Source organism: Hippocampus guttulatus, chromosome 19 (genome assembly GCF_054856545.1).
Source record: "Hippocampus guttulatus isolate MCC_2025c chromosome 19, RoL_Hgut_1.0, whole genome shotgun sequence".
Taxonomy (NCBI): Eukaryota; Metazoa; Chordata; class Actinopteri; order Syngnathiformes; family Syngnathidae; genus Hippocampus; species Hippocampus guttulatus.
Genome location: NC_141279.1, coordinates 273,625 through 301,613, shown reverse-complemented (window position 1 = coordinate 301,613; position 27,989 = coordinate 273,625). Strand labels below are relative to the sequence as shown.

The window sequence follows — 27,989 nt, the reverse complement described above, 5'->3', positions numbered from 1 at the left end:
CTGCGCAGTCGCTTGACTGCAACGATAGCGGTGACCAGACCGAAAACCGAGATGACGTTGAAAGGGGTTTATTTCGGCACTCGTCAACAACACGGAAAGTCTTGAATCTCAGCGGAGGCGGGCCCCGCGGGCGTTTAGAGGAACAAGTCTTCAAAGTAGTCGTCAAACTCTTCCTCCCTGAAGGCGACAGAACACATCAAAATGTAGCGCGCGTTCATGTGGCGCTTCTCACAAAGAGCGCTCGACTTAAAAGACGCTTGACACGCAAAAACAACAAGAGGGGCAAGAAGAGAAGGTCAAGAAGGCATTGAGACGTTCCTTCCCGTCTTGGAGGGCGGTCCCGTAGCCGCTCGGCACGCCGCGCCTTGTGCGATTGGATTACGGTGGCTTAGCGGGGGTCGTTTTAAACGCGAACTCGAACGCCTCACCTTGACTTTTCCTCCACAGCCGGGGCGGGTCCTCGCCAGTGGTCCGACTCGGATCGGCACTCGGGCTCGTCCGCCGCTTCGGAGTCTGCAAGTGTAATGCGTGCGTAAGGGTTAAAGCATCCATTTCTTTGAGCGCGGGCCAACGGAAACACAATCTTGGAAACAGGAGTGTGTCAACATAGGAAAGTGGAGTGAGACGGTTGAGAAAAAGCAGGCACGGCGTTTTCCGGGAGGGCTTCTTTGCGGGCCGTTTTCACTCCAAAGAATTTCGGAGGCGTGCGCCCGCAGGCCCGCCGGCGGCGCGTATCATGCGCCGTCTGTCTGAGAAGATGACAAACGCCCGCGCGGATGCGCTCGCCAGCGCCTTTACCTTTGCCCCGCCGCTCCTCCGAGCCGCCGGAGGAAGCCGATCCATCTGAGGGAAGACGCGAGTAGGTCTCAATCAGCGGGGGGGTCGCTTTGGAAAAGCCAACAAAATGAAAAGTGCAAAAGGTGGCCATTTTTTGCAGTTGTTACCCCCGCGCTTGTGCTTCTTGGAGCGTGAGGCCGATCTCTTCTTTGTCTTTTTCTTCATCTTCCCGGATGGCTCCCGGTTCTCTTCTCGCACCGTCGTCTTTTTGGCTTTCGCCTCTTTGCGTCTGCGAAGGGAAACGCGGTCACTGAAAAGGTGACCGGTCGAAAATTGAAGAATGTCTCAAAGGCGATGCTTACTTGTGGAGGTAGTTGAGTTTGTAAGAACATTCCGGGCAAAGTCCTGGAAGACAAAAAGCCAAGCGGGCAAAGAAATCGGACGCCCGAGTTCACCTTTTGCAGTCGGTTGCGATTTATATGGTGACGTATGCATCCAAGTCATGCGATGTCATGTGCACACTTGTATGTCATTGTGTGAGATGAAAGTGGTCTTACAAAAGGGGGGGAAGGCATTTTGATTCAACAAAACCGTACGGCAAATCAGATTCATGCTCGGGAATGGTTTTCGTTTCATGAACTGAATTTGAGTTTTGGTTGACGAATGAGCTTGTGAAAAGATTGTCATTGAGTGCGCGGTGTCTGCGGTGTCTGGGACCGGCGCGTCGTCCAGTTAATGTCATTGTTCGAACAGGATTTTCTGCTGTATCGTACCTCAACAGCTCACGATTATGAAAAGAACCTCGGGAGAAGGCAACACACACACATGGGCACACATGAATATTGATCTCTGGAACTTACGCAGTTTGACCAATGCATTCCTCTTCTCGCCCTGTTCTACATAGGCAAAGTTCACCTCCCAGCTTTTCAGGCCGTCCTGCTTCTCGCAGCGTTTGTTCCCGCACAGAAACTGACCTACAAGATGACAACACATCACCGAGCTGGTCTTTCTCTTTTCGCTTTCCGGCATCTCATCTGCAAAACTGAACGACACTGAGGGAGGAAAGAAGTGGGCAAAGGATTGAGCCACGTGGAACTCCTCGAGGATGTAATGTCCCGTCTCTCTTTGAAGAAAGACAAATCGAGAATGCAAACTCTCGATGTGTTTTTCATGCTCTGCGTGGAAGGAAGGAAGGAAAATTGTCAGAAGAGGCTACGACGACACGACACGTCCCGTAGGTGTGAGGGGTAAGAGTTCCTTTCTTTTGCCCACTTCTGTTGTTTTTTGATTGTCTTTTTGTCCAACAGGACTTGAACCGAAAGGTTCTTTCAAACGGAACTCCCACCACAAGTAAGCGCCGGCTGTTATTTCCAGACTTATTTGAATAGTTCAATTCCCATGTCGATTCAATCTTTAAAAAGAGGGCAGTCCAGATACATTCTCCATGTTGTGTATTTTTCTTCATTCTCCCTAAAGGTTAGCTGAGAAATGGAGCCGTTGCAATTTTCCGAGCAATGTCCATTGCCTGCAGCTGTTCATAGCCGCCTCCTTCCATCTCGCCCCCCCCCCTTCAACGTGCTCTCAGTGCCCTTTCTTCTCCTCGCCTCATCATCATCATCATCATCATCATCATCATCAATCCCTTCAGGCTTCCCTCCGGCCGGCGCCCGGCCCTCCCGTGATCCTTAGACGAGCTTAGGGCGGCACTGATCAGCTCGGGTTTCCTCCAGATTGCAACAGCGGGTGCGAGTGCGTCACAGGTCCCAACTTGGCACAAGGGCTAACGATGCTCCTGACCCCGCGACAGCAGGAGGGCAACGCTCTCGCTCGACTCGCCTGCCACGGACACCGATGGTGGCGTAGGGCCACGGGTCAGACTTTCTCCTCACATGCCGGACTGCATTGAGGAGCAAGGGCAGCAATGAAAAAGCCCTCCAGGCTTTGGTGCTTTAGTGTGATGACACTAAATTGCATTTGTCTTAGTTCCACACCCCGATGATGAAACGCTAAATTCACATTTATGTTAGTTGTGTTGCGGGACATGAATCTGATACTACGTCAGGTTACTTCTAAATTTGCCTATTATAGAAATGTTAGAATTGATCATTTTCGAATTCATTTTTAGTTTTACTTTATAATTGTCCACGTATGTCTCTGATACTTTATTGTAGCGCGTCCTTAAATTTGTCGAATACTTGACGTGAACATTTCTATCGCCGTGTGAAATGACAGCGCGAGCCGCACACCGTCGCGTGTTGGCGACGTCACGTGTGCTCGACGTCCCATTGGGAACTTTTGCGGGTGGCTGCTTCCAAAGTGCTCTTTTCGCCCGTTTGTTGGACCTGACTGGTATGCTCTCAACTCCTTGGCGACTCTACCGCAGACGAGTGTCATTTTTGTTCGCCGCGCTGCCGAGAAAATGGGGAGGGAACTCGTGAGTCCATGCAATTGTTTGGATGAGCATTGTAGCCGCTAGCCGCTAGCTCCAGATTATGGAGATAGAACTCAATTGTCCTGGGATGCTTTGATTTATGTTTAACACATAAATGATGCTACTTTGGTACCCCCCCCCCCGCCCCCAAATGACTGTGATCTATTGTCATTGTGTACTAATGCTCTTGGTTATTTGGATTGGATTGGATACAACTTGTTGTATGTGTAACATACATTTGGGTATTTAAATGACCAGTTGCCATTTAATTAGCACTTGAGGAATGTACTTTGCCTTCTGACTTCTGAAATGAGTACAGAGTGTAGACTGGAGCTTATCTGAGCTTTGACTGTATGCACACTACTGAGATTTGATTGAAATGTGATTTGCAGGTGGTTATTTATAATTGGTCCTGTTTCACGCAGATCAGGTTCCTGTTCCTCAAATGACACGGATGGTGAGCTAGCCCAGCGTATCGCCCCGAGAACATGTCACATGCTGCAAGGAACCCCCTGTGCGGTAGGAGGCGCTGTAGCCTGCTCACACTCACAACTTTCTTTTTTTTTTAAACATATTTTACGCTGTATTACTTTGAGATTGCCGAAAGGGAAAGTTCAAATAAGATTCATGACTATGACGTATTTGACAGGAAATATAACAATACTCGCAGACGTATATTATTTATCCTCTGTGAAAAGCGACTAAAATTACTGACGCCTACTGAACAGTTGTGAAGTTCTCCGTCAGGTCAACCAGTATTTCTGTATTATAAAATTTAATGAGTGCTCTTTAAAAAAAAAATGCACAAATGATTCTTTTTATGGTAGGCTGAAACAGATTATTAGCAGATCGTGAATTTGAAATAGAGATACGGGCAGAGCATAATTTATTGCTAATTAAAACCCTCATGGATCCCGGTTTTTGAACCACAGATGCAAATCAATATTTGACCGCACGCTAACACATTTTTGGTCATCAGTACAAGGGCTCAAGGATCACGTTGTTACGCCGGCTCGCAGTGTGAGTGACCCTCACGTGCTGTGGGCGGTAAAAGTGTTGGCGCCGATGTGGCCGAGTAAACCCGTTAAGCGAGGAAACTCCCGTCCCTCTTACGTCAATGGCTCCTAATTCCTGCCGGTCGGCGGGCGCGGATCAAGGCGAACACACAGAGAGGCAGATGGCCGCGTGATTAAAATTCAACCGGGTGACGCGGGGAGGCTGTGACCCCCGAGCGAGTGGCGTAGATGCTCTTTGGCGTTTCGCGTCGTGCGCGTGAATTCGTGATTGACAGCGCGGAGGTCGTCGGCAAGTGGGAGAAGCTCGTTATCGCATGTCTGGAGGACTTGAAGCGTGAGATGTCGAACAAAGAGTCACGTGGCTCAGATGTGCGAGTTAATCTCGACATTGTGGTGGGCCCGTAACCTGTCACCATTTAAAGGCGCCTTCAAAAACAACTACAAGTCATGGGTGCACACGCATCATGGAGAAAAGGTCCATGAGAAAGTCAAGATTATTTTTCTAGGAAGTCCATAGTGCCAGCCAGCAATGTAGACCGGGAATTTGCGTTGGTGCGGCCGCTCTCGATTGCATGGAAAAGCCCCGTAGTTATACATAGCTGTTCATGACAAACAAAAAGTGTGAGTTGCCCCTCACACTATCCAACTGCCCCGCGTCAACCGTCGAGACCTTCAAGTTCCTGGGAATCACAGTCTCCCAGGACATGAAGTGGGAAGTCAACACCATCTCCATCCTGAAAAGGGCCCGGCGGAGGATGTACTTCCCGAGGCTGCTGAGGAAGCGTGGCCCGCCACAGGAGGTGCTACGACAGTTCTACACGGCAGTCATCGAATCAATCCTGTGTTCTTCCATCACGGTTTGGTTTGGGGCCGCCACAAAAAAGGACAAAATCCGACTTCAACGGACAGTTAGGACGGCGGAAAAAATCGTTGGCACCGCCCTACCCACTCTTGAGGACTTGCACACTGCAAGAATCAAGACAAGGGCACGGAAAATCCTCCTGGATCCCCCGCACCCTGCCCACCGCCTTTTCCGGCTACTCCCCTCAGGCAGACGCTACAGATCCATGCGCGCCAAATCCAGTAGACACTTAAACAGCTTCTTCCCTCTAGCCATTAACTCCTTAAACAGTCACTGACGTAGTCACTCTTCTTGTACTACAAATACTGCTACTGGTTACTCTAAAATGGTTCAATGATTTGTTGTTTACGATGATACTAATGCAGCGTGTTATACCGGAGACAAATTCCTTGTGTGTTCTACATACTTGGCCAATAAAGATGATTCTGATTCTGATTCTGAAAAAAAGACACGTTTGCATAGACCGTATGGAATATTAATGTCTTAATGTTCCTCTGGCTGCAAGCATTCCAATGAATTTTGACGTGAAACTGACCCTTAAATTCACTGGCCGGTGGCAAATTTTGCTCTCCAATTGTGAACCAAAGAGCACAATTCCACCTTCAATCATCTCTCCGAGCACGCCATTCATTAGGCGCGCCCGTCGACAGCTGGGGTATTAAAAACGAGTCATGGCGATTGGCTATTGTGTTGCCGGGTGTAGCCTTTTGGTTTGATGACAATGAATCAACCCCCCCCCCCCCTCCCTCGCTTGCTAATGAGCATTTTACATCGTGTCTGCTCTGGGCCTCTCCGTTTCCAGGGGCAGTCTTTTACCGGTTGCCAGGCAACCTCGTGAGGAGACAATCCAGCAAAAAAAAATAAAAAGGCGCATTTCTCGTATGGACATCTTACGAGCCGTTTGAACAGCTCAAGTCATTAACACGAACCGTCTTTGGGTCGCCGACCTCCTCCCCGATAATCTTTCCGGCGATGCTCCAATATTGTCAGTCACACAAGTTCCAAGCGAGAGGTTACGCCTTGCGAATCGACAGCGTGGAGCAGAAGCGGTCTATTTTGCTGGTTTGTTTGTTTTTGCCTCTGACAGGAAGGCCCGGCAGGCTGCTGAGCGGAGTGTGCAACACTTGGCCTCTGTGTTGTAACATTTATCGACTCCGCAGAGAGCAGCTGACGGGGTGGACCGAAGGCCGTTTCACGCAACTGCCGTCAACAAACGGGAGCCATATTAGCGTCGGGGTGGACAGATCTTTGAGGCCGTTCTCATCGGGCTCAGTGAAAGGTGCCGTTCAGGCTACCCAAAACAGCCGATCGCCACACCGGTTCCATTTGTTTTTTTTAAATGAATCATCGTTGTCGGGTAAATTCTCCCAGACCACGTCGTCTTATCTTGACACAGTATTAACCAAGTAGACAATCGATGAACTCTCTTGAGCGATCTGACAAGTCTTTCGAAAGTGCGCCTCCTTCCTCACTCTGCGGGAGCTGCGCGTCACTCCGCCGCCTCAAGATTCAAAGTCTGGTTCTTTTCAGACAATAACGAGTGAATAGGGCCACAAAGGTAGAGCCACGGTCGCCTTTTAAGTTTCCCTTTCAGGCTGAGTCCAAGTAGTGGCAGTTTAATAAATTGACTGATTTCTTTCTTTTTTTTGGGGGGGGGGGATTAGCATCCGTCGTAAACATTTTTTTAGTTTGAATTTTGAGGCATCCGATAATGGAGGATGAACTCTATGCACACCATTTTTCTAAAAATTCTACTGGATTGTGAAAGTCATTTTTAGGAAGCGGGAACCAAACGGAGGAGCTGCGCCTTTTGAAGGATTGCCGCACAAGGAGCGTAATTGGGAATGCCCAGAGAGCAGTTCTTCACCTAAAATGACACACCGGTTCCCCTCCAGAGCTGATTTATTCTGGCACAATAGAACCCAGCAGGATCTCCCTTTTTTCTTCCAACACGTGACATAGATCCGGTCCGCGCTCGGATTCAAATTAGCCGAAAGACTCGAGCCGCAGTTTAAAATGAGCACACGGCTCGGCCCCTGCACTTTTTTTTGCCCCTTAATGAGGGGATCGTGGGGATTAAAAATCAAGGTCGATCGTCGCGCTGTGATCAAAAGCCTTGAAAGTGGAGCTTCTCTGCGGGGCCTGAGGTGGGGATTTTCCATTTGCCAGGTGATCAGACTAAGTGGTGATCTTAAAATGGCAATATGGCAAGAACAAGCATCGTAATTCATGCCCGTTGACAGGAATCTAATATTAGTTGATTGAGCATACAGTAGACCTGTCGCCATTTTAACAAAGCATACGAAAATGTATTCGTCGGGATATAGGGGCTCAAACATTTCTTACAATGAACTATTTCTGTTGAAATTGGTGAGTGTGTGCTGCCCCCCTTTTTTTTCTTAATACGGCACTTCTCTGTCAAACGCAAAAATAAGAACGAGAGTCTGTTGAAGAAGCTAAAGGCTGCGCACTTGACGTGTTTTGTCTTTTCTCCTGAAACAGACAAAGGTGAAAGGGGAAAAAAAGAGAGCAGAAGCAAGGTGAAGATGACATGGCGCAACGATGCCCGTGACTGCTCTTCATCTCGTAATCAAGCGGCGACCCTGACAAAAAAGGTCAGCGCATCCCCCCCCCCCCCACCCTTAACTTGCAAACCCCGCGCAGCGCTCCTAATTTGATTAGGGTCGATTTAGCTGCAGGGCGCTTATGAAAGTGCTCCCCGGCGGAATCGGTGCAAGGAAGGCACGACCGCTCAGGTCAGGTTTAATCCCGCTTCCTGTCGAGTTTTTGTCACTGGTGGTTGAAATGTAACCGAGCGGGATTACGCCGACTTCATCTGAAACCATATATTGCCTTAGTCAGCTTCCTCAGATGCGCCGCGCGCGTCGAGGCTGTTGAATAAGAAAACGTGCACGTCGCAGGTGAATATTAAGTGCGGGCGAGTGAGAACATCCGAGCGCCGGCAGGCCCCTTTTTGTGGCAAAGCGAAGGCTGAAGCCAGCAGATGAACCGGGGGGAGCCCCATCGCAAAAGTTGAAGGGTGGGGGAGGAAGAGGTCTCTCGTTTGAAAAGCTTTGACAAGAAAAGGTCAAGAGCTGTGAATGGCTTTTCGATACCGTTTGGTCAAGACGGAGGCCGCAGTCCAATGACGCACTAGTGGAATTTTTGGGGGTGAGCTGCAGGCTGCTGTCCACCGGCTCGTCTCCGTCACCATCTAGTGGTGATGGTCGGAAAGCTCACTCTCACTCCAACGTTTGGGTGTTCAAACTCGAAACTTTCATTGATCCCTCATTCCGTTCCGTATTGATTTTTGTGCGTTTGTGGAACTGTTTTGGGTTTAGAGTTAGCATCCACAAGAAGCCACGCTTACTGCAAGCACTTTGGGTTTTATTCTCCTCGATTTAAAGACGCACGGTGTTAATGTTCAAACGGGGCAGAATGTTATGCTGCCTTACAATAATGTTCCATTTACTTTTTATGTTACGTGCCACTTTTTTTTCCAGACCGTTATCTCTCTTTGAGTACTCACTAATATGGAGTACCAATCAATACCTGTCATACTTTCGACATCAAATTCACCAACAATGACCCCCCCCCCCCCCCCCAAAAAAAAGCCTTTCTGATGCAGATGATATGCCGGTGTGTCAAACCGCCGCAATATTGCGCCAACTACCACCGTGGAGATCTGGATGTCCGTTTTTTTGGGTTCAAATAAACCCGAATATTCCCAAAGTGCCGTTTGCCTACCTTTGCCCGAGACGACCTCGCTCTCTGTCCGCCAGCGGAATCCAAACTGTTGGAAGAGAAATGGAAAGAATCCCAATGAGTCGCTTCACTTATGTTGCTTTTCAAAGCGCCGCTTCCAAATGCGGTGCGGCTCCGTCGACATTCGAGCAGAGATAATGGGAAGGGCATTTTGTCGAGTGCGGACCTCTGTCGATGAATAGAACGCCATTATTTTTTGATCCGTTTATTTGTAATGTTAAATGGATCTGACCCAAAATCGAACGGCCTCTTTCCTCGGCTCACGCTCCACCGAGCGAGCCCGTCCGTCTTCACCGGGGGGGGGGAGGATATGACCCGATACTTTGTATATCGTTGATTTCGTTGCGGCATCCTTGCTTGGTACGAATGCATTTTTATAAGATAATGCGTGTCATGTTAAAGACAAAAATAGATACCATAGAATGTAGTTTGGTCCACGTACTAATTGGATGCACAAAAGAATCACTGAATTAAACTTTCAAACTCTGTATGTTACAATGGCTTCAATTTTTTTTTCCATTTTGTACACTGCATTTAAGTACGGTTTCATTTTAAAGTTTGTGTTTTGACTTTGCTTTTAGCTCCAATTTCTATTTCAACTGAGCCCACCTTGTTTTCCTTATATCGACTGAGATCGGCAATGCAGTACTCCTTAAACAGCTTGTCGTAATACTTCTTTGCCAGTTCTTTCTCCCTCGGAAACAAAAACACCAGAGGCAAGTGAAAATGTCCAGAGAAAATGCAGCAGTGTAGAATCTACGAAAGGAGACTGCAAGGTGTTTACCACGTCATGTCCTCTTCATCCTCGTCCCTCCAGAGGAAGCGATGATTCTCACGTAGGACATCCGAGTCTGTTTTGTCATTTGCGCTGAAGGGAGGTAAATTGAGGATGGTGAAGAACTGGCCTGTTTTTAACCGATGACGAAATACATACACAGAGCGTTTGAAGTCAGCCATATGTCCTCCATAGTAAAGTATGTAGTCGCCGACAAACTTCTTATGGCGCTCAAACTGGGCAGCTGCTTAAGGATCTTAACCTAGGCATGGATTGTGCATGAGGGTCAATTAAACACAGAGGATACAGCAGTCAGTGATATTAAGTGGGCTCTTCTATTCCTGGCTTCCTCTCTGCAAAAAAAAAAAGAAAGAAAAGCAGAGATGAACATTTAAAACTAATGTAAAATGAATGGACTTTAAAATGAGTCATACATTGTGAATGACGATTCGTTTTTTTTTTCATTTTGACGTTAACCATCCTTCAAAAACACGTTCAATAATTGTTTGTGATACGGTACATGTGCTCAGATGGGATTGATCGCAGCATACCTGTCCAGTTCATTGGCGTGAAAAGTGCGGTGAGCCACCTGTGAGTATCGATCTTTCTGGAACGGCTTCTGTAAAATGTCTTCTTCATGTTTCCTGACATTAGCAAGAATATCAACTTTGGTTCCCTTTATTTCTTCCACATCCACCTGAAGGGGCAAATGTAACTGATATCCTCATGTTTTACCTTTTAAGTCTGCTTTCGGAGGTTTCGCCTTGTCTCTCATCGTCACTGAAATCTGAGTCGTAGTTGGCACCGGCACCGTGCACCTTTGAAATACACGACAACGTTTGTGTAAGTTTTATGCCGAATAGGGCATGCACAAGAATTTGCTTCACGACATACTACAAGATCAATAAAATATTAGGCTGTAAAAACGCGATGATAACATTTTTATCATTTTTTAAGATAAACTCCATCGTGCCTTGCAAAGAAATCGCCTTATCGGTTTCCTATACATGTACTCGTTTAGCTACGATGTAATTAACGTAGCGATAATCGCCTCGCATCAATACGTTTTGGATTCTTAAACGAAACGCGGTATTGCAACAACCCCCCCCCCCCAACTAAATAAATAAACAAATAAATAAATATACAGACTTTGACGAGATTATCCATGGTTTATGTATTCGCCCTGAAAACGCGACTCGAGAATGTTTACAAATGAACGGCGCCCGAAAATGACGTCTTAAATCGGTGGAAGCGCGCTTCGATGATGTCAAAGTTTCCCGGATGAGTCGGACAGATTTGAAAACCACGACCGCATTGTGCCCGAAAATGTAAAAATCTTCCTATAAATATCTGCATCGCTATAACCAGTGCCGGTCAATGACACTTTTCTGCGTTAAATACACGATTGTGTGTACGTTTTGCTAACTTTAGATCCATTAAGGTCGAGCGGCGACCTTAAATTGGTTTATTTAGCCTCTTATTTACATACATGTTCACTTTTGCCATACGGGGACGTACTGCATGGAAAAGATGTTTTAAAAAAACTGAAACGAGGCTGGTGAAGTCCAACAGTAAATGAATGGAAGATGTATTTCGAGGATTCCGTGCACAAAAGAGATCCAGGTCGTCGTTTAAATTCTGAATTGAAATATAAAGAGGCCATTATGTGTGAAAAAGTTTCAAGCCATCCGTTTTTATAGGTGGCGAAGAAAGAAGGCTTGTGTTTTGTGCCCTTTTCCCCCACCCACACAGAACAAAGGCACCAATGTGGGACACAACGGGCAGTGGTTACTGTTGAAAGATCTTATCAATAATGCAATAGCATACGTGTCTCCTTAATAAGAAATATGTCATACTCTGCCTCTTTTTTCATCATGCATTACAGCTAGACAACAATGCAATTGATTTGGGAGTCCCATTAAAATGTCTCGTGCACCAAATTAATATTTAATGTGTCTTATTACCATAGCAAAGGGGAAATTGGGGCATCACTTCAATGAGGCAGGTGCATTTGCTTCAAGCCTCGTGAATGAATAGAAGCCTCCTAAATAACCGCGTACAGCTTCGAAGCGCGCATAAATACTGACAATAAAAGCTGGAGCGGCTGATAAGACAGAGAACCCCCACCCCACCCCCGCGCATTTGTTTGGAGCAGCACCACCACCACCCCACCGCCCAACATCCTTCTCTTGCTCCCCTTTCATGGGATCCAACTTCTTTGTATGCAGCAGACTAATAAGAACCAGACAACATTTTGAGGAGGGAGGCGGGAGAGAAGTAGGTTAGCGGGTGGGGGGGGGGGGGGGGGGGGGATTGCTCTATAGCAGGGGGACATCAATCTGTTCTCTGTGCCCATTTGCAGTCCCGCATACTGGAACGGCGTCTCGGACCCGAAAGCAGCGCACGGCAACAACGGACTCGCGAGGTGCATGCTTCTTGTGAACCGAGAAGTTGCGTGTTTGCGAGTCTCAAGCGGGACAATTGAGGGGAGAATGGCAACGGCGGGCAGGAGAGCGCGAGGCTGGCCGCTCGTGCTTTGGGCGCTCGCTGCGTGCTCGCTCGCAGCAAACGGACGGAGAGCGAAGCAGCCCCGATGCCCCGCTGGCTGTACTTGCACCAAAGAGAACGCCCTGTGCGACAACGTCCGAGCCGTGCCTCGCGCCTTCCCATCGGACGTGCTCTCGCTGTAAGTGGCCGCCTGCTTTGCTTTACTTGGCGTCGCGCCAAATTTTCAACCCACATATTCTCCGTGCTGTTCAGGTCTTTTGTCAAGTCCGGATTCAACGAAATCGCCGGGGGAAGCTTTGTGCATACGCCTGCCTTGCAACTACTGTGAGTCGATGTCTATTTTGCACTATTGTCATTTATTTGTGCCGCGGTGAATCCGACTTTCCCTCCACATCGTATCATTTGATATGATGGAATCGTCACAGCCTTACCCAGCGACCGGACACTTGGTTCCTTCTGCCACTCGCCCATCCGTGGCATCGTGTCATGTACGAGTACTATAAAAATGCGCACGCACCAAAGAAGACCGACCTTTCCCCGCAAGTAAATGGCTGATATTGTGTGCAGTCAAGTTTGTCGACCAATAGTCGCTGTTGTTACGGGCATGCTTTTGAACAAAAGAAGAAATAAATAAATGCCTTACCCCAAGTGATGCGTTGCACTTGTGCAAATAATAAGACAGTCGATGGCATGTAGGTTCATCTTGCTGTTAGATTTTGTCACCTTGTATTTGGACAAATGGAAATAACATACATAAATAATGAGCAACACGCGGCGGCGCCACGTCACTTTGTCAGCGTTTTTCGCTCACTCTCCCTTTTGTGTTGATTTTCTCTCGACAGGTTGTTCACGGCCAACTCCTTTGACCTCATCGATGACGATGCCTTCGTCGGCCTGCCGCAACTCGAATATCTGTAGCTATTTCTTTGTCGATATATTTTTTGGTATCGTGAAATCGCCGCATCCCAGCAACCAAACAATCTTTTTCAGATTCATTGAAAATAACAAGATTGCGACACTCTCCCCCTTTGCATTCCGAGGCCTGAAATCAATGATCCACCTGTGAGTAGCATTTAGCAACACGCCAAGTCATCGATGGCTAATCGCACGGGATGAAAAGCGCCGCAGCATGTGAGGCTTGAGGGTGTCCTTTGGATCAGTTTGCTTCTAAAAATATCAAGTTACGCTCTCGAGAAATGGTGCGTTTGCCCTCATATTTGATTCGGAAGAAAGGCAAATGCTCGAGCCGCGACGCGATTTGAACACGATTGGCCGTCAGCCTCCTCAAACGCACGCGCCTCCTCGCGCAAAGATAGCGTGACCCGACCCGCCGGTTGAGACCAAAAATAACCGTGCCTTCAAATAACCCCCGACGCAGGTGACCTATAATCTGTTCCCGAGGTTTCTCACGAGTCATTCCGAGAGGATTTAGAGCGCCGTGCACCAGAAACATTATCGGCGTAATTATGTCAGAGGCTATTTCACCAACGCCAGAAGATGAACTGCGGTAGAATTGACAAATGCATGATTCAATTGGCCACGCTGGCTCAGTCGTCCACCCCCCCCCCCAGCCCCGACCAAGCCCTTCCCCCTTTCCGCTCTGTCATCATGCATTCAAAGAGCGCAGCCATGCAAAAACGCGCCACTCAAAAGCCAAATAAATAATGCAGCGCTCATGAATTAAGCTGACTTTTTGGTTTTCATCCTCTTGGGGTTGAGAGCAAATGTCCCTCCGGTCACCGCTGCGCATGTTTCTTCTTTCCCCTTGAAGGAGTCTGGCGTACAACAACCTTGAGACGCTGCCGAAAGATGTGTTTGAGGGACTGGACGCTTTGACCAAAGTGTGAGTATTCCCTTCTTTCGTCGTTGCCGCCGGCCGGCTCGTAAAGGCCCGAAAGTTTGATCTGGCGCGGCACTCATACGTTATGCGATTGTGCGAAGGGACCTGAGAGGCAACAACCTGCTCTGCGATTGCAAACTCAAGTGGCTGGTCGAGTGGATGCGCCACACCAACGCCACCCTGGACCAGATCTACTGCAGCGGGCCGCCCGTCCACCGGGGCGAGAAAATCAATGACCTGCTGCCGCACTCCTTTGACTGCATCGCGTCCGGTAGCAAAAAGACAAGATGACATTTGATACGGATGCTAAAAAGGATGCCGGGAGTGAGTGGCTGTGACGTTGTCCTTCGCAGAGTTCGCCGCCTACCAGTCGCTGGACTTTGAGTCCATTTCCATTGAGGCCTTCGCCTTCGGCGAAGACCAGTACGTTGTGTTTGCGCAGCCGTTTGCCGGCACGTGCAGCTTCCTGGAATGGGATCATGTCGAGATGACCTTCCGAAGCTTCGACGCCATCCAAAGTAAGTCGGGCCGAGCGCAGCGCAGCGCAGCGCAAAGTGCAAACGGAGGCTCGGCGGTGAGACGCTAAGGCTTGCGCGACATGTTCCAGGCACTTCCACCGTGGTCTGCAAGCCCCTGGCCATCCGCGACCACCTTTTCGTCATTGTGGCGCAGCTCTTCGGTGGCTCCCATATTTACAAGCGGGACGTTTCTGCCGACAAATTCATCAAGATCCAGGACATCGACATCGTGAAAATCCGCAAACCCAACGACATCGAGACCTTCGTGATCGACGGGGAGTCGTTCTTTGTCATCGCGGATAGCTCCAAGGTTGCCCGTCCCGTCCCGTCCCGTTCCCTCCCTCCCTCCCTTTCGGTCTTTCGCGCCCCAGCCTTTCTGACTTTGGGCTCCTCTTGTAGGCCGGCGACACCACCATCTACAAATGGAACGGCAACGGGTTCTACTCTCACCAGTCCCTCCACCCGTGGTACCGAGATACGGACGTGGAATACTTGGAGATCTCCGACAAGCCCCACCTGATCTTATGCAGCAGCTCCCAGAGGCCCGTGGTTTATCAGTGGAACAGGGCCCGCGAGAGGTTTGACCGCAGGACCGACTTACCGGAGATGGAGGACGTCTTGGCCGTCCGACACTTCCTGTTCAAGAGTAAGAGCTTGAGTTTGATCGATCGACTTTGTAGAAGGTAGAGCTACTCCGGCTCGATGGGTGCGCATTCGCAGAATCCGCTCTCGGTGCGCGGTGAGCTTCGCGACCCTTTGAACCTTTGTCCTTTTCCAAAGGTGAGCTGTTCATTTGCCTGACGAGATTTATCGGGGACTCCAAAGTGATGCGTTGGGACGGCGCCATGTTCAAGGAGGTCCAGACCTTTCCCTCCCGCGGATCTATGGTTTTCCAGCCCGTCTCCGTCGGCAACTGGCAGTACGCCATCCTGGGCAGTGATTATTCGCTGACGCAGATCTACCGCTGGGACGCCGAGCGGGGCCAGTTCCTTCCGTCCCAGGAGCTGAGCATCCAGGCGCCGCGGGGCTTTTCTCTGGTGTCGGTCGACGGGCGGGACTTCCTGATTGCATCCAGCTTTAAGGGGAAGTCGCAGATATACGAGCATCTCATGATCGATCTTAGCCATTAAATCCGCCCTTCCCCTCACCGTTTATCTGACGTGTGTTGCGACTCGTTTAGAATGCAGGCAGCGCACGCGCTAGGGGAATCTGGTGCCGATGACTGGGGGGGGGGGGGGGGGGGAACGCTTGGGGGGCGGCCGGCGTCAATAAGGATAGCGGGTCTTGGAAGATTCAAGAACAGGACATGGGGGGGGAGGGGGGGGCTGTAGTCCGGGCTTAGAGGAACTGCGAAACAGAAACAGTCGTCTTGCCCATGTGCCCTGTAATTGAACCGGGGTCGACGCCGCCTCAGCCGGGATAGAATCCAGCTCACTTGCGACCCCGAAAAAAGGCCCGTCGAACACACTGGAGTTTGGCAAGCATCTCATAATGGATGATGTGCCGCTGTCAGAGCGACTGCGCGAGCTTGAGCAGACTCGATTCACACACGGTACCGTACCATGTGTGGCTTGATGGAGGGCCAACGATTGGGACTCTGCTACAATTTGGCAACCGAAAAACATGCTCCAAAGTGAGAATGGCACCCATTCCCTTGTCACCACTTCCACAGCGCGCAATGAAGAATCCACTCAGCTCTTCTCTCTCCATCCACTCTGTGGCCGTCGCTTACGCAAGACTCGACGCATGATGCCGACACTCGCGGCGGGGCTTTTCGGATGAATGACTCACTAGAAGCGTCCCACTGTGTCACCCGCCTCGCTCCCTTTCACTGCACTCTTGCCCCGTTTTCGCCCTCACTGACAAAAGCATTGTTGGGAGTTGCAGTACCTGTGCATTCGCGCGGTCCTCACGTTGGGAATCACAATGCAATTCTGAAAACGCTTCACACTACCCGCAACAATTGGCCAAATAGGATTTTTACTCATTTTTTTGATGACACTGTACAAATAATGCAATTTATACCGCACAGCGTTTGGAGGTAGAAATGACCGCACTCTGTTTTTTTTTGTCACTTAGTGATGTTAGCGACAGTATGATGTTGAGTGTCATTAAAACAAAAATCGAAAATTACGATGTTCTTTTTTTTTTGCAGTTACTCTGTGTGTGTGTGTGTATATATATATATATATATATATATCCAATTTCGGTGTGCGGGGAAGTTTCTCTACTTTTTGGGTATATCTCATGTGTACGTTACAGGCGTTGAATCAGTACTTTTACCTTTCCAAGGGGTGCGCATCTCTCCACCAAAGACAATATAGTGTGATGTAACAATTTCAAAATATGACTACCTTATAGACCTTTACGATCTTTCGGGACATCATTGACTTTTATTTAACTTTGGGTTCATTTTGATGGCAACCCACCCCCAGAAAATGTAACTGTTCCAGCTCAGATTTAATCTGTGCGTACAAAATTGCATTGAAGATTCATCAGCGTGGGTTAAATCAAGGGGGGCGATGGAAAACTCCCGATGGGTGAAACTGTACATGCAATAATGTGTATGTTTTTATTATTGTTTTTACAGGACATTGGTAACAGCTCAAGGGGGCGACCGAAAGAGTTCTGCAAACTGTATTTGCGCCACATTTTCCCAGAAACCTGCAACTGTTTTTTCTTTGAATGGGTAATACAACAGAAGATAGTTTTGATCGTCGACACTTTAGTCAAAAAAGATCTTCATGTGACGTGGACATTTACAATGAAGATAATCATGGCCTTGGTCACCTGCAACATAATAAAAAGTACGCGAGGGTTAAGTACAGAGTGTGACTGCTCTGCCACCTCCGATTAAGGGATTCAAGTGTCAGCATCGTGACAAACGGTACGTTTATTCAATCGTTTGATGGGCCTAAATAACGTTCTGTGCGTCAGGTGTTGGTGCAAACGTGACATGAGCGTCGTCCTGGCCACCCCCCGCCTCCAGCAAGCCGGGGGCGTGAACGTCGGGGACTGTTTCGGTTGTCCATCAAGGTGACGGGGAGGCTTCATTTCTTCTCCCCCCTGTGGCGAAAGTCATCATTGCATGCGAGTCGGCGACCGGGCCAGGCAAGGTTAGTCATTAACTTCGCCTTTCCAGCCTCTTCTGGGGAACCAAGGGCCGGCTAGTCGCCGTGTCGAGGCATGCTGCCGCCCGGTGCTCACATCTTACCATGGCTGACCGCGACCGCTGCCCACCGGAGAGCGCGTTAGTCGCGCCCGATCACGTCACGGTGGTGTTCCACAAAGTTGCCAGTCATGGCGAAAATCGCGGCAGCGACGGCGGCCGCTGGTGCGGGGACGGCGAGCCGACGAAGGAGGGGACTCACTCGCGAGCGTGGCGGGACCTCGACGGCGATGCTGAAGAGGACGCGGCCGCTTGTAAGTCGCCGGAGGAAGGCGAGAGGGAGACGCTGTGCCCGTCGCCGGCGGCGCGCGTCACCAGGAAGCCAGCATCCACCGACCGGAGCGCCAGCCAAGGTTCACTTCATTTCTAATTCGTATGTGCTGAAATGATTTATTTTGTATGTTGCCTTCCGCAAAAAAAAAAAAAAAAAAAAAAAAAGCCTGTAAAGTGCATTGATTTACTGTCGCGTGACGTCACACAGGCGATAACGGTGCTCTTGTCACGTGACCGCTATTACCTAACCGTGACTGGTCGTTTCACTACCCCCGCGGACGTTGAAATGTTTTATGTTTTCGTCGATCTCACAGCAACTGAAATCACTGTGAGGCTCCCCACTTAATTTAGCGCACAGTGGCAATCTACAAATCGTTAATGAATTTACGTTATATGTACTCGATGTCATCATTTTAGCTAGTTTGACGAGCTGACCATTGAGCATTATTTGGGAGAGGGGTCACACCTTGGTAATTTATTCATAACCCGTTTAAGTTGTAAAAATGTGTATAGGTAGCGGAGAAAAGTTGTTGAGTTGAGGGTGGGGGAAAGGTTAGAAAATGACAATAACGTTTGCAATGAACGAGAAGGTATTGAAGTTCTTTTTGGAACTGTACAAGGAAATTGGACACTGCTCGTAGCATTGTACCTTGTAATTCCTACCACTTTGTGAACAATTAGGCTTTTTCCTGCCTAAAGGTTGGAACAAGCAATCCGATACGAGCGATGGCAAATAGACGTCATGCTGCGCAGGATCACAAAGAGGGCGGAAATATGACCTTGACAATCGGTTATCTTGGCTTGAGTTGTTTTTGAAACCATTTTGTTGTCTTTCCTTTCCACAGGGAAACAAAAGCGGTGTCCGGGCCTCGGTTTGTTCTACGCCTTTGTGTCCACCGTCTTCTTTTCCATCATCTCACTCTTGGTGAAGACCATCCAGGGGGTGCACGCTATCGAGATCAGCGGCATCCGCTGCTTCTTCCAGATGCTCTTCATAGTGCCCTTACTCATTTACCACAAGTAAGCATGACATGAAAGGGTTTTTCGTCCCCTCGAAGCGGGACTGTGGAATAACATTGACCCTGTGTTTATATTTGCCGCCTTGTATATCCACGACAGTCTGGTCAGCCATCCACAACCCCCCACCCCGCCATCCATTTTGTTTTCCATTCATATCTGTGCTCCTGCAGGACAGGCTTCCTGGGTCCCCGGGACAAACGTCCATATCTGATGCTGCGGGGCTTCCTGGGCTCCAACGCCATGATCCTGCTCTTCTACGCTGTGCAGCAGATGCCGCTGGCCGACGCCACCGTCATCATGTTCAGGTGAGATGAAACATTCCTATCCGGACGCGCTGGATTCGGGTAAATGTACCAAGACATTTTTTGTTGTTTTGAAACAGTAATCCAGTCTTCACCTCGCTGCTGGCCTGGGTCTTCCTCAAGGAAAAGTGTACAATGTGGGACTGCGTGTTCACCGTCTTCACCTTGACCGGGGTCATCCTCATCGCCCGGCCGCCGTTCCTCTTTGGGCAACGTATCCAAGGCATTGAGGGAAACTACACAAACCACATCAAGGGGACCATCGCTGCTTTTGCGGGTGAGTTTTTACTCTTAACAGTTTACAGAAACGCCGAACAGAATCTGTTATCCAGTCAACGGATACATTTTTGGTTTATTTTATTTTCAACCAGATTTCATCTTCGATCAAAAATTACATATCCTTTTAATGGCCTGTTTATGTAAAAAAAATAAAAATCACAGGGTTTAATTATCCCGAGTCCCCTCTGCCCTTCTGTCATATGTTGTTCCACAGGGTTCCAATTTGGGGGCCCTGCTGTTTTTATTTTATCTGTTGCCCCTGGGTTTGCATTTTTTATTGGTGTATTTTTTTGGCGTGCAGTTTTTACACCAAATGCCCTCCATGATGTTTACAATTAGGCATGGGTAGTACCGATTTCAAATATCGGGCCAGTGTTGCCCTGACATGAAGGTATCAAGTACTTATGGATGCAATTTATTTTTTTTAATTGATTTCAATTCAAACAACAATTTAGAAATTATTTTAAATATCAAATGTTCCTTGAATTGAATTGCAAACAATTTTAGAATTTATTTTGGATTGAGTTCAATTCAAATGTCTGGTTGAAAAAAAAAAAAGAAAAGAAGTAATTGCAATTGAATTATCTTTCAAAAGCGTTCAGCCCCGATCCCGATCTTTGTATTTTTTCCGTAGGAGCGATCGGGGCCGCATGCACCATGGTTGTCCTGCGCAAGATCGGGAAGAGCGTCCACTACTACCTCTCGGTGTGGTATTACGCCGTCATTGGCTTCATCGAGTGCGTCATCACCGTCAGCATCCTCGGGGAGTGGAAAATCCCCTTGTGCGGCCAAGACCGCTGGATGCTGATGCTGATCGCCGTGCTGGGCATCGCCGGCCAAAGCTTCCTGACCAAAGCCCTCCAGCGGGAGAAGGCCGGCCCCGTGGCCCTGACCAGGACGGCGGACGTGGTGCTGGCCTTTTTCTTCCAGTTCGTTTTCTTGGGCCGCGCGCCCAGCTGGTGGAGCCTCGGGGGGGCCCTGTGCATCGTGTTGAGCACCAGCGGCGTCGCCTTGCGCAAGTGGTACATCAACTCACGCAAGAGCTGAAAGCAAGTAGTCTCGCTCTCATTGCTATTTATTGTTTTCACTCTCACTCGCAACTCTTTGTCTTGATTTCTTCTGTACCCTATTTGTCATGAACATCAAACCTCATTCAACCAAAAGCCTCCAAAGTCGAGTCTAACCACATAAAAATTCAAACCCAGTCCCGTAAAAAAAAAAAAAGACTTCAAAGGTGACACATCACACTTTGGGCTCATAACTGATGTGGTCTCGGTCTTTACGGTATCGGAGAATTTCGTACTTTGGTATCGGCGCGTGCCTAATTTCAACCGACCATTCAGAAACGGGGCGAACTTGAAACAGGGAAGGTTCGAGCTGCTCAGAGCAACACGTCGGCTTGAACATGAAAACAAGAAATCCAAATGAAACGTCATTCAGAACATAGGCAAACTTTAAGAGGGCAACGGTCACGAGCCCGGATTGAATGTTTTTCAAACGACAACGCTAGAAGTCAAACCGTCACTGATTTGGATTATGTTGAACTTGGGCGCTTGCGCGAGACCTCGTCACAGGAAGTTGTCATTTTCTTGACCTTTCGAATGAAGCGGAACGTTCTGTACTGTTGCGCACTATAGTGAAGACCGCCGCTGCTGCCTTGGGTCTTGTGGAGTGAAACTTGTATTTACACTTATTTATTTTCTCTCTTCTTTATGTGCAATGCAAAAAAAAAAAAAGTGAGAATGTGAGTATCACCACAGTGAAACTGTTTGATTAAAGACAGCCTAAGCTCGTCGAGCCTAAATGAAGTCACGAAAGCCAGCATTAGGACCATTCACACTGTGCCCCCCCCCCAAAAAAAAAACAATCTAATAGATGATCAAACATGTTTGAAAAGACTAGGATAGTCTTTTATTCCAACAAATGTGCACTCCCCATTTTGTTTCAATCGCTTCAATTCCGCACAATCACCCCCAGCCTGACACCTCCCCAAAAAATTCCAAGCAACTATGGACATTTTTGTAACATTTCTCGGTTTCAGTGAAGTAGGATTCTCAGGGATCGCTTTTCGTGAACGACTGCAAGAATTGATTTGCTCTGTCAAAAGATGATATCACGTGACTGACGATACACTGGAAGTCGATACCGAAATGAAACCTGTGCCTTGACTGGGAGTAAAAGAGCAAGCAAGGAGTCCGGTCCAAATATCGAATGATGTGTTCCGGCACTTGCACCGAAGGCTTGTACAAACCCCCATTTGGAAGAATTGTTGTTGACTAAAATGCTGTGATCGCTCAACGCGCGAAAAGCGACAAGTGGTGCCTTGAGACAATGAGCTGAACGCGTTTCATCTTTCGCCGGTTTAACTTTGTGCGTTAGCATTAAGCTAGCGGACTTGAGCGAGGCGAAATTTGACAGTTCGACCGTGAGTGGCATTAAAAAGCTTGAAGCCTCTTTTTGGTGGGGGAGGAGTTGTTTGCTATCTGCCCAAACGGTGCTTGTTGTGAGTCAAGTTCAGCCCCCCCCCCCCCAAAAAAAATACATCCGAAGGACGGCTGGTATCTCAAGGCACCGCTCTGCTTCTGCGAAAACGAGCATTGTTCGATGTCAAAGCAAAGTCTTCAGACCTATTCACGTGTCACTTGGACGACAGCTCCTGTACTGTACGCTTTTGTTCTCGTCTCTTCAAGTCCAACTTGGGTGCGCTCGCGAAACCTGGGCGTCACGCGAACTTGAGCAAAGTCGACCTGGCGACATTTGATTTAGTGATACCCTTTTCAATCTTGATTCTGGCTCCTATTCACACCAAAACGATGCTGTAATGAAAGCGTCAGTCTTCAACCCCACAAAAATATATTTTTGCTTTTCGCTTTCCCAGAAATCTGACCGATTTTAAAGCCCTAGAGCAGGGGTGCCCAAACTTTTTGGAGCGAAGCTCTACTTTTGGATAACCAACCTGCTGCCATCGACCCGTTACCGCGCACGCACGCATGCCGTGATGAGCAATAGCCTGACCCTGAGGCATGTGACGCACTTGGGCAGCTCGTTCAGGACGGCAGCTCACGCGTACCGTTTTTAAAATGCTACTCTCGGCCCTCCAGATTGCCATTCTTTGTCCGTCCCCTCGGTGAATTATAGAAAACAAAGTCTGAATGAGAATAATGATAACGATAAAAGATATAGCGCACCAACTCTTGTCACGAGCTGCAATTGCAGACTGCTGAGCGCAAACAACTTCAGGTGACACAGGTCACCATAGGTTAAAGATGACCTGCTTTCTTTTAATAGTACTTTTTGTGAAAGTGAAACTGATTGAATTATTCGGGTGCGGTGTGCATCGACGCCCAAAAAATATTACTAACATGCACAGAGACACAAATGTTTGTCCCCCCCCCTTGACACCCCTGGATCGACTTGGGACCAGTCCTTGATCTACTGGTCGATGGCGATCGACGGAATGGGCACCCCCGCCCTACAGATGATACATTATCTACTCACTTGCTTGATTTATCATTATTATTTTGGAGTCATTCTGCCGACCCGATTGCGCATTGTTTCCAATGATAAGTGAATGAAGAATTTTGTTTCAATCTTAAATTAGAGCTCTACTGCTGTTGCTTCTGTTGATTGTCATCATTTCTGTCGTGCCATTGTGTACATTTCTGCATACAGATGAATTCTATTTAGTCCAACAAGACTCAGTAATAAAGTCCCCACGACCTCGTTCAATTATACCTGATGTGAATGTGACTGGCTTAGTTGTTTTACAGACTCTCTCGTTTAAAAAAAAAAAAAAAAACCAAACTGTTCCCCAGCACTAAAGTCAAATAAACCACTGAGTCAGGTGAGAGGATAATGCCCCGCTGGGATGGATTGTTGTCATTGTGTGCGTACATGTGCACAAAGGCTTCTTTGTTTATCTCCCCCCTTCCCTGTAAACAGCGCCCTTTTTTTTTTTGGTGGGGCTGCTCCATAAGACATTGATGCAGGGTTGCACAACATCATGGACACATTATCCTTCCTGAATCGAGAGCACTATTCGATGTTAAGCTTTAGGGCAGTTGAAGTGGAATACATGCACCTCAAGTGACGGTCTGGGGCATTCAATAAGTTTGCTTACAAATCGGTTGGGGGGAGGGGGGGGGGGCTATAGATACAGTGGGCCCCCGATTTACGAAATTAATTGGTGAACACTTTCTAGTTGATTCACATTTGCGACGTAAAGATATCGGAACACCTAATGAGGAGGACGCTGCATAGACGCAGAGCAATCCGATTTATTGATCTCAGACGGTACAATTTCCCGTTAGCCAATGGAATGTCAAGATGATGCTCGGTAATTTGCCAATGGCAGAGCAGCTCGAAGTATGTTGCGTTCAGGAAACTAGGAGCTGCGAGCCGCCGCCCGAACTTTATTTTTACCTCTCGTATCTTGACATTTCTTTCGGAACAAGAGGCAATCTTTTCCTATTGAGACGTTTCGTAACTTGAAAATTTCGTATGAAGAGATGTTCCTAAGTAGAGGTACCACAGTACAATGTTTGGAAATGAGGTCAAACGGTCCTGAGACTTGACTGTAATGCACCAGTTCTGACACTAGAGGGAACAATGTACCAATCTGTACGAACCAATCTCAGCTGCGTCGTCACCTGCCTGGCTCGTAATATAAATTGTTTAAATTCATTTACGAAGGATGCAAACGCATCTTTACACTTAGCCACTGGTCAGCTTAATGAAATACACCCAACAAATTTCCATCACGCTTGATCGGTTCAATGACTTGACGGACGTGCTAATTCTTTCTGCCGTGTTCCAAACAATGTAAATTCGCAGTGGTAGAACTGCAGTTGTAGAACTGTGCATCAAAGGCCTAATTTTCTGTAACATGTTTTTTTATAGTCATTAAAGTCTAAGTTCATTTTGGGCGCATAAAACATGGGGAGAATTTTTTTTCTTTCCGGGGGGGATTACACATTCCCGCAGAATGGCATCGTGCTTCACATCAGTGCGCAGGAGAGAGGAAAATGAAGTCGAAATAGGCGCCTTTGCAGGCCGTCAGGTTGAAAGGACTTGTGTGTATGTGTGGGCAGTCAGTTCAGAAGAAGAAGAAAAAAACGGAGTCCTACATACAAACATGCTGTAGACCAGATGCAGCAAAAAGGCCAGCAACAAGGTCAGCGGTGTAATTGCCACCTAATGTATAGGACTGCATAAAATGGACATCTGGCATTGGCGAGTGGGTAAATTGCATTTGCCAGACATTCCAAACGGGTGACACACTCGCGTGCGCGCGCTCACGTTTGAGACACAGACCAGACTCGCTTATTGTCTTCCCGTCCACAGTTTAGCAACGACAGAAAGGCTGCATTCGCGTACACTCGGATGTTTGACGAGGCGCAAAATCACTCAATGGAAAGTATTTTATTCGATTTCGATTTGCAAAATGTTTTCCTCAACACCGTTTGTCACGAAGATAGAATAAAAAGGTCAGCCAATGATGTCAAGTGAAATAAACGAGCTTTTATGAATTCCAACCGCCCGCCAGATTACGGGGTGAGATGAAGCATTTTAAATGATTTGGAGTCCAACGTAAAAAAGAAAGAGAAAGCTAAAAATTCATCAGAAATCAAATGCCGTACATAATATGAATGGCAGAACCACCATCCTATGATGTAAAATGAAATGGGCTATTGGAAATTCAATTCAATTGTATTTCTCGAGCACTTTGGAGCAGCCATCGCTGCAGCCGGGCCTCCGTGAAGCGTGAAGCGCCTTCAGCCGGTCCAGAAGGCCGCCGCCCGCCTCTTGACTGCTACTCATAAGAGGGAGCACAGAACGCCTCCTCCGGCTCCCCATACATTTTCAAGATCCTCTTAGATCCTGTTTTTTGTCGTTGGGGTAAATGATTTGGTGGATGTGTACAATTGGACATCATCAGCGTAGCAGTGGAGGACATATTATTGTACTTATGAAGGTGTTTAGGGACCGCAAAATAGGAGCCGAAAAACGCTCTGATCTTCAAATGATGGAACTAGATGTACACATCAGAGCATAATGACAACATTCGGCGTCTCGTCAAAGTATAGAATAGCAAGAAAAAAACAACAACAACAGCAACACAATCACGCAGTCAGCTATTCACGAAGAGGTCGCGCCAGTTGCGCAGGCGGCACAGCTTCCCGAGGCGTCCCTGAACGCGTCAGGGAAAGCCAGGGCTGCCGCTTGGCGTGGTGCGAGTCAGTCAAGCCCTTTCAATCAACTCGCGGCCGGCCGCTGGCAGGCGTTCGCCTCTTTGGTTTGCCTCACTCGCTGGACTCTTGAGCACCTGACCCAAATTTGATACGGAATACGTGCCGGATGTAACTTCTGCACCCGTCGGTAAGTTTGAGCTCCGACGTCCTCGAGTATGAACGGTCACGTTTCCGGGAGCCTCGTTTGTTTGTTTAATCGTCGCACTTGCTTGTTTGGAGTGTTCGTGGAAAAAAGTGGCAGAATCGCATGACTTGACATGTGTCTTTATTCGGTTGAATACATGTTGCCAGCTTTGGTTTGAACGGCTAAGTGATGAAGTTGCCTTTGACCACCGAGTGCTGATTCGGGGGAGTTTATCGCAGGGAAAGTTGACTTGAAATAAATGACGACGTATGGCAAACGTAACGATGATCATGCGGGACTGAAAAAGTTGAAAAGGTGACACCGTGTTCATTTTATTTGTGAAGTCCGACACTGTTGTCGGTTTTGCATGCTGGCTGGGTTTGTGTTGACGAGTGTGGAGAGTCCGGAATTTGGTTGAGACGACATGACGTGCTGTTGTGCTTTCAGATGTGGAGCGACTCAACTTTGATTGCATTTGTGAGTTACCTTTTTTCTTTTTCTTGAGGTTTTGTTTCCAATGATGGGCTCTTAAAATTTGACGGTTGCATGCTTACTTTCGAGCTCATATTGGAGCAAGCACGAGTTTGCGCGACGTGATCAGCATCTCGAAATGTATCATCCCCATTCGGCGACAACAAAGGCAAACATTGGAAGTCGGGCAAAACAACAAAACCATTTTTCCTTTTGACGTCGTGAAATTCGTCTTGTTCACCGAAACAACGCAGCAAATTGTTTTGGAGCAAACAACCTTGCATTGTTGTGCTAAATAACATAGTTGCCTTAAATGTCAATCACTTGTATTTCAAAGTCGTTCCAACTCAAATGACTGTTTTACCCCCCCAAAATACGAGTAATGTTTTTGTTTTTGTTAACAATCTGGTCAACGGAGACCTTAATCCTGCTCCTCTGTTCTGTTAACGTCTTCAAACAACAAACTCGATTCAAGCTTTATGGATGGATGACTTGGAATGTACACCAACAAAAACACAATTTGTACATTTGACAATAAAGTTGATCCAAATCCAAATCCCAAATGTACTAGGAAGCACGTTGGCATTTTGCTATTATGCCATGGTGCTATTAGGCTAACAAAACAAAACACCGGAGCATAAGTTTGACAACAGCGCTTTGGTTTGAGCGGAGTCCACCTCGGCTACTTCCACACTTTCTGAGGCAACTCTTTTTGTAATCAGAGTTGCAAAAAAAATCCAAGGAAGGCTAAAGTCAATCCAATGATACTGCAAAAGTGTTTCAATCTCGGGCCGCAACAATGAATCGAATAACGCAAATCATTCAATGATATAAAAAAAAAGATCAATGCAAAATCTCTGAGCGTAAAATGGGGTATGTGTATTATATTATATATATTATGTGTAGCGAAACATTCTTTCTTTTTTGTCTTTTTCTTTTTAATGAACTAACTTTCAAATGATTGGGCACTAATTCAGGGTGACATGCGACGGTCCTATTTGCATAGCAGCACAAAGCAGTGTTAAGGAATGTGATCCCATTGAGGCCTCTTTTGGACTGTGGCACCTCATCGCAACATCGCAGGCGGTGAGTCATCGTTGGGATGAATCGGGAGACGATGCATGTGAATGAACACCGGCGAAAAAAGAGGCTTTTTTGTGTGCTCTTGTCGAGATTTGGGAGCGCTTCCGAGCACCACGTCGCCTCGCCTCCCCGTGGAGTTGAATGCACTTGTTGAATGTTGTTCCATTGGAGTGCTCCCACCGACTAATCGTCAAAATGTGCAGATGTTCTTTTCCACTTGGGCCGGCCGGTGATGCTTTCGTAGGCGGTGATTCACAATGCGTGCGACCGTGGCCCAATCGTTTAGAAAAATAAATCCATCAATGTTTTGGCTGCCGATAACAACCACTGATACTAATGCCCCCCCCCCCCCCAGCCCCCCAGGTCTCTTGCTCAGTGCACCTGTCACTTGATTGGCGGTGCTTTTGTGTGTTTTGTCTGCTCTCTTGGCTCCAGGCTGAGATTTTACCCCCAGCGCTGGTTTGCTTTATTTGCTCTGCGTTGCAGTTGAGCTGATAGCGAAATTGCTGCGGTGGTTTCAGTCCG

The 27,989-nt window shown here is 47.8% G+C and overlaps 4 protein-coding genes and 1 long non-coding RNA gene across 12 annotated transcripts in view; 3 read left to right on the top strand and 2 right to left on the bottom strand.

Annotated features, from left to right (window-relative positions):
* Positions 1-52: 52 nt before the first annotated feature.
* fra10ac1 (FRA10A associated CGG repeat 1) lies at positions 53-10,860 on the bottom strand. Its single transcript, XM_086138356.1, has 14 exons — positions 10,776-10,860; positions 10,362-10,444; positions 10,178-10,270; positions 9,934-9,979; positions 9,786-9,862; positions 9,636-9,719; positions 9,461-9,545; positions 8,834-8,879; positions 1,638-1,751; positions 1,140-1,182; positions 945-1,066; positions 799-843; positions 429-513; positions 53-177 (listed from the first exon to the last, which is right to left on the bottom strand). Exons 1-14 carry the CDS (start codon positions 10,791-10,793, stop codon positions 135-137), a joined length of 984 nt encoding a protein of 327 aa, XP_085994482.1. The 5' UTR covers positions 10,794-10,860; the 3' UTR covers positions 53-134.
* lgi1b (leucine-rich, glioma inactivated 1b) lies at positions 1,746-15,709 on the top strand. 5 transcript variants are annotated; one of them, XM_086138352.1, is made up of 15 exons: positions 1,746-3,126; positions 3,634-3,727; positions 6,247-6,365; positions 7,589-7,701; positions 10,157-10,217; positions 11,989-12,312; positions 12,387-12,458; positions 12,977-13,048; positions 13,125-13,196; positions 13,906-13,977; positions 14,076-14,245; positions 14,328-14,492; positions 14,582-14,802; positions 14,892-15,138; positions 15,273-15,709. In XM_086138352.1, exons 6-15 carry the CDS (start codon positions 12,056-12,058, stop codon positions 15,620-15,622), a joined length of 1,698 nt encoding a protein of 565 aa, XP_085994478.1. In that variant the 5' UTR covers positions 1,746-3,126; positions 3,634-3,727; positions 6,247-6,365; positions 7,589-7,701; positions 10,157-10,217; positions 11,989-12,055; the 3' UTR covers positions 15,623-15,709. The 5 variants fall into 5 exon arrangements, with proteins under 5 accessions (XP_085994478.1, XP_085994479.1, XP_085994477.1 ...); XM_086138353.1 differs by lacking the exon at positions 6,247-6,365; XM_086138351.1 differs by lacking the exons at positions 1,746-3,126; positions 3,634-3,727 and having other exon boundaries at positions 5,863-6,365.
* Positions 15,710-17,050: 1,341 nt separating this feature from the next.
* LOC147189340 (uncharacterized) lies at positions 17,051-17,829 on the bottom strand. Its single transcript, XR_015097462.1, has 2 exons — positions 17,707-17,829; positions 17,051-17,558 (listed from the first exon to the last, which is right to left on the bottom strand). It is a non-coding gene; the product is annotated as an uncharacterized LOC147189340 (long non-coding RNA).
* slc35g1 (solute carrier family 35 member G1) lies at positions 17,549-23,274 on the top strand. The gene is made up of 5 exons (XM_086099315.1): positions 17,549-18,014; positions 18,780-18,954; positions 19,125-19,259; positions 19,337-19,533; positions 20,170-23,274. Exons 1-5 carry the CDS (start codon positions 17,708-17,710, stop codon positions 20,580-20,582), a joined length of 1,227 nt encoding a protein of 408 aa, XP_085955441.1. The 5' UTR covers positions 17,549-17,707; the 3' UTR covers positions 20,583-23,274.
* A 2,469-nt stretch (positions 23,275-25,743) lies between these two features.
* Positions 25,744-27,989, top strand: part of plce1 (phospholipase C, epsilon 1) — a 30,794-nt gene continuing 28,548 nt past the window's right edge. For 2 of the 4 annotated variants that reach the window (XM_086138249.1, XM_086138245.1), the window contains exon 1: positions 25,744-25,913. The gene's annotated coding sequence lies outside the window, so the exon portion shown is untranslated. Of the gene's footprint in view, positions 25,914-26,086; positions 26,226-26,357; positions 26,388-27,358; positions 27,468-27,989 lie in introns of those variants that run through there. The other 2 variants (XM_086138246.1, XM_086138247.1) reach the window with 2 other exon arrangements.

What these genes read in the sequence shown, in the direction of transcription:
- lgi1b (XM_086138350.1), top strand. Translation starts at nt 10,147, where the DNA reads ATGTGCTCAGATGGGATTGATCGCAGCATACCTGTCCAGTTCATTGGC. An exon ending in AAGCTTCGACGCCATCCAAA is followed by an intron (nt 14,493 to 14,581) that starts GTAAGTCGGGCC and finishes GACATGTTCCAG; the next exon opens with GCACTTCCACCGTGGTCTGC. An exon ending in CCGACACTTCCTGTTCAAGA is followed by an intron (nt 15,139 to 15,272) that starts GTAAGAGCTTGA and finishes CCTTTTCCAAAG; the next exon opens with GTGAGCTGTTCATTTGCCTG.
- fra10ac1 (XM_086138356.1), bottom strand. An exon ending in CACGCCAATGAACTGGACAG is followed by an intron (nt 9,980 to 10,177) that starts GTATGCTGCGAT and finishes TTTTTTTTGCAG; the next exon opens with AGAGGAAGCCAGGAATAGAA. An exon ending in ACTTAATATCACTGACTGCT is followed by an intron (nt 9,863 to 9,933) that starts GTATCCTCTGTG and finishes GCAGCTGCCCAG; the next exon opens with TTTGAGCGCCATAAGAAGTT.
- slc35g1 (XM_086099315.1), top strand. Translation starts at nt 17,708, where the DNA reads ATGGCTGACCGCGACCGCTGCCCACCGGAGAGCGCGTTAGTCGCGCCC. An exon ending in CCCTTACTCATTTACCACAA is followed by an intron (nt 18,955 to 19,124) that starts GTAAGCATGACA and finishes GTGCTCCTGCAG; the next exon opens with GACAGGCTTCCTGGGTCCCC. An exon ending in GACCATCGCTGCTTTTGCGG is followed by an intron (nt 19,534 to 20,169) that starts GTGAGTTTTTAC and finishes TTTTTTCCGTAG; the next exon opens with GAGCGATCGGGGCCGCATGC.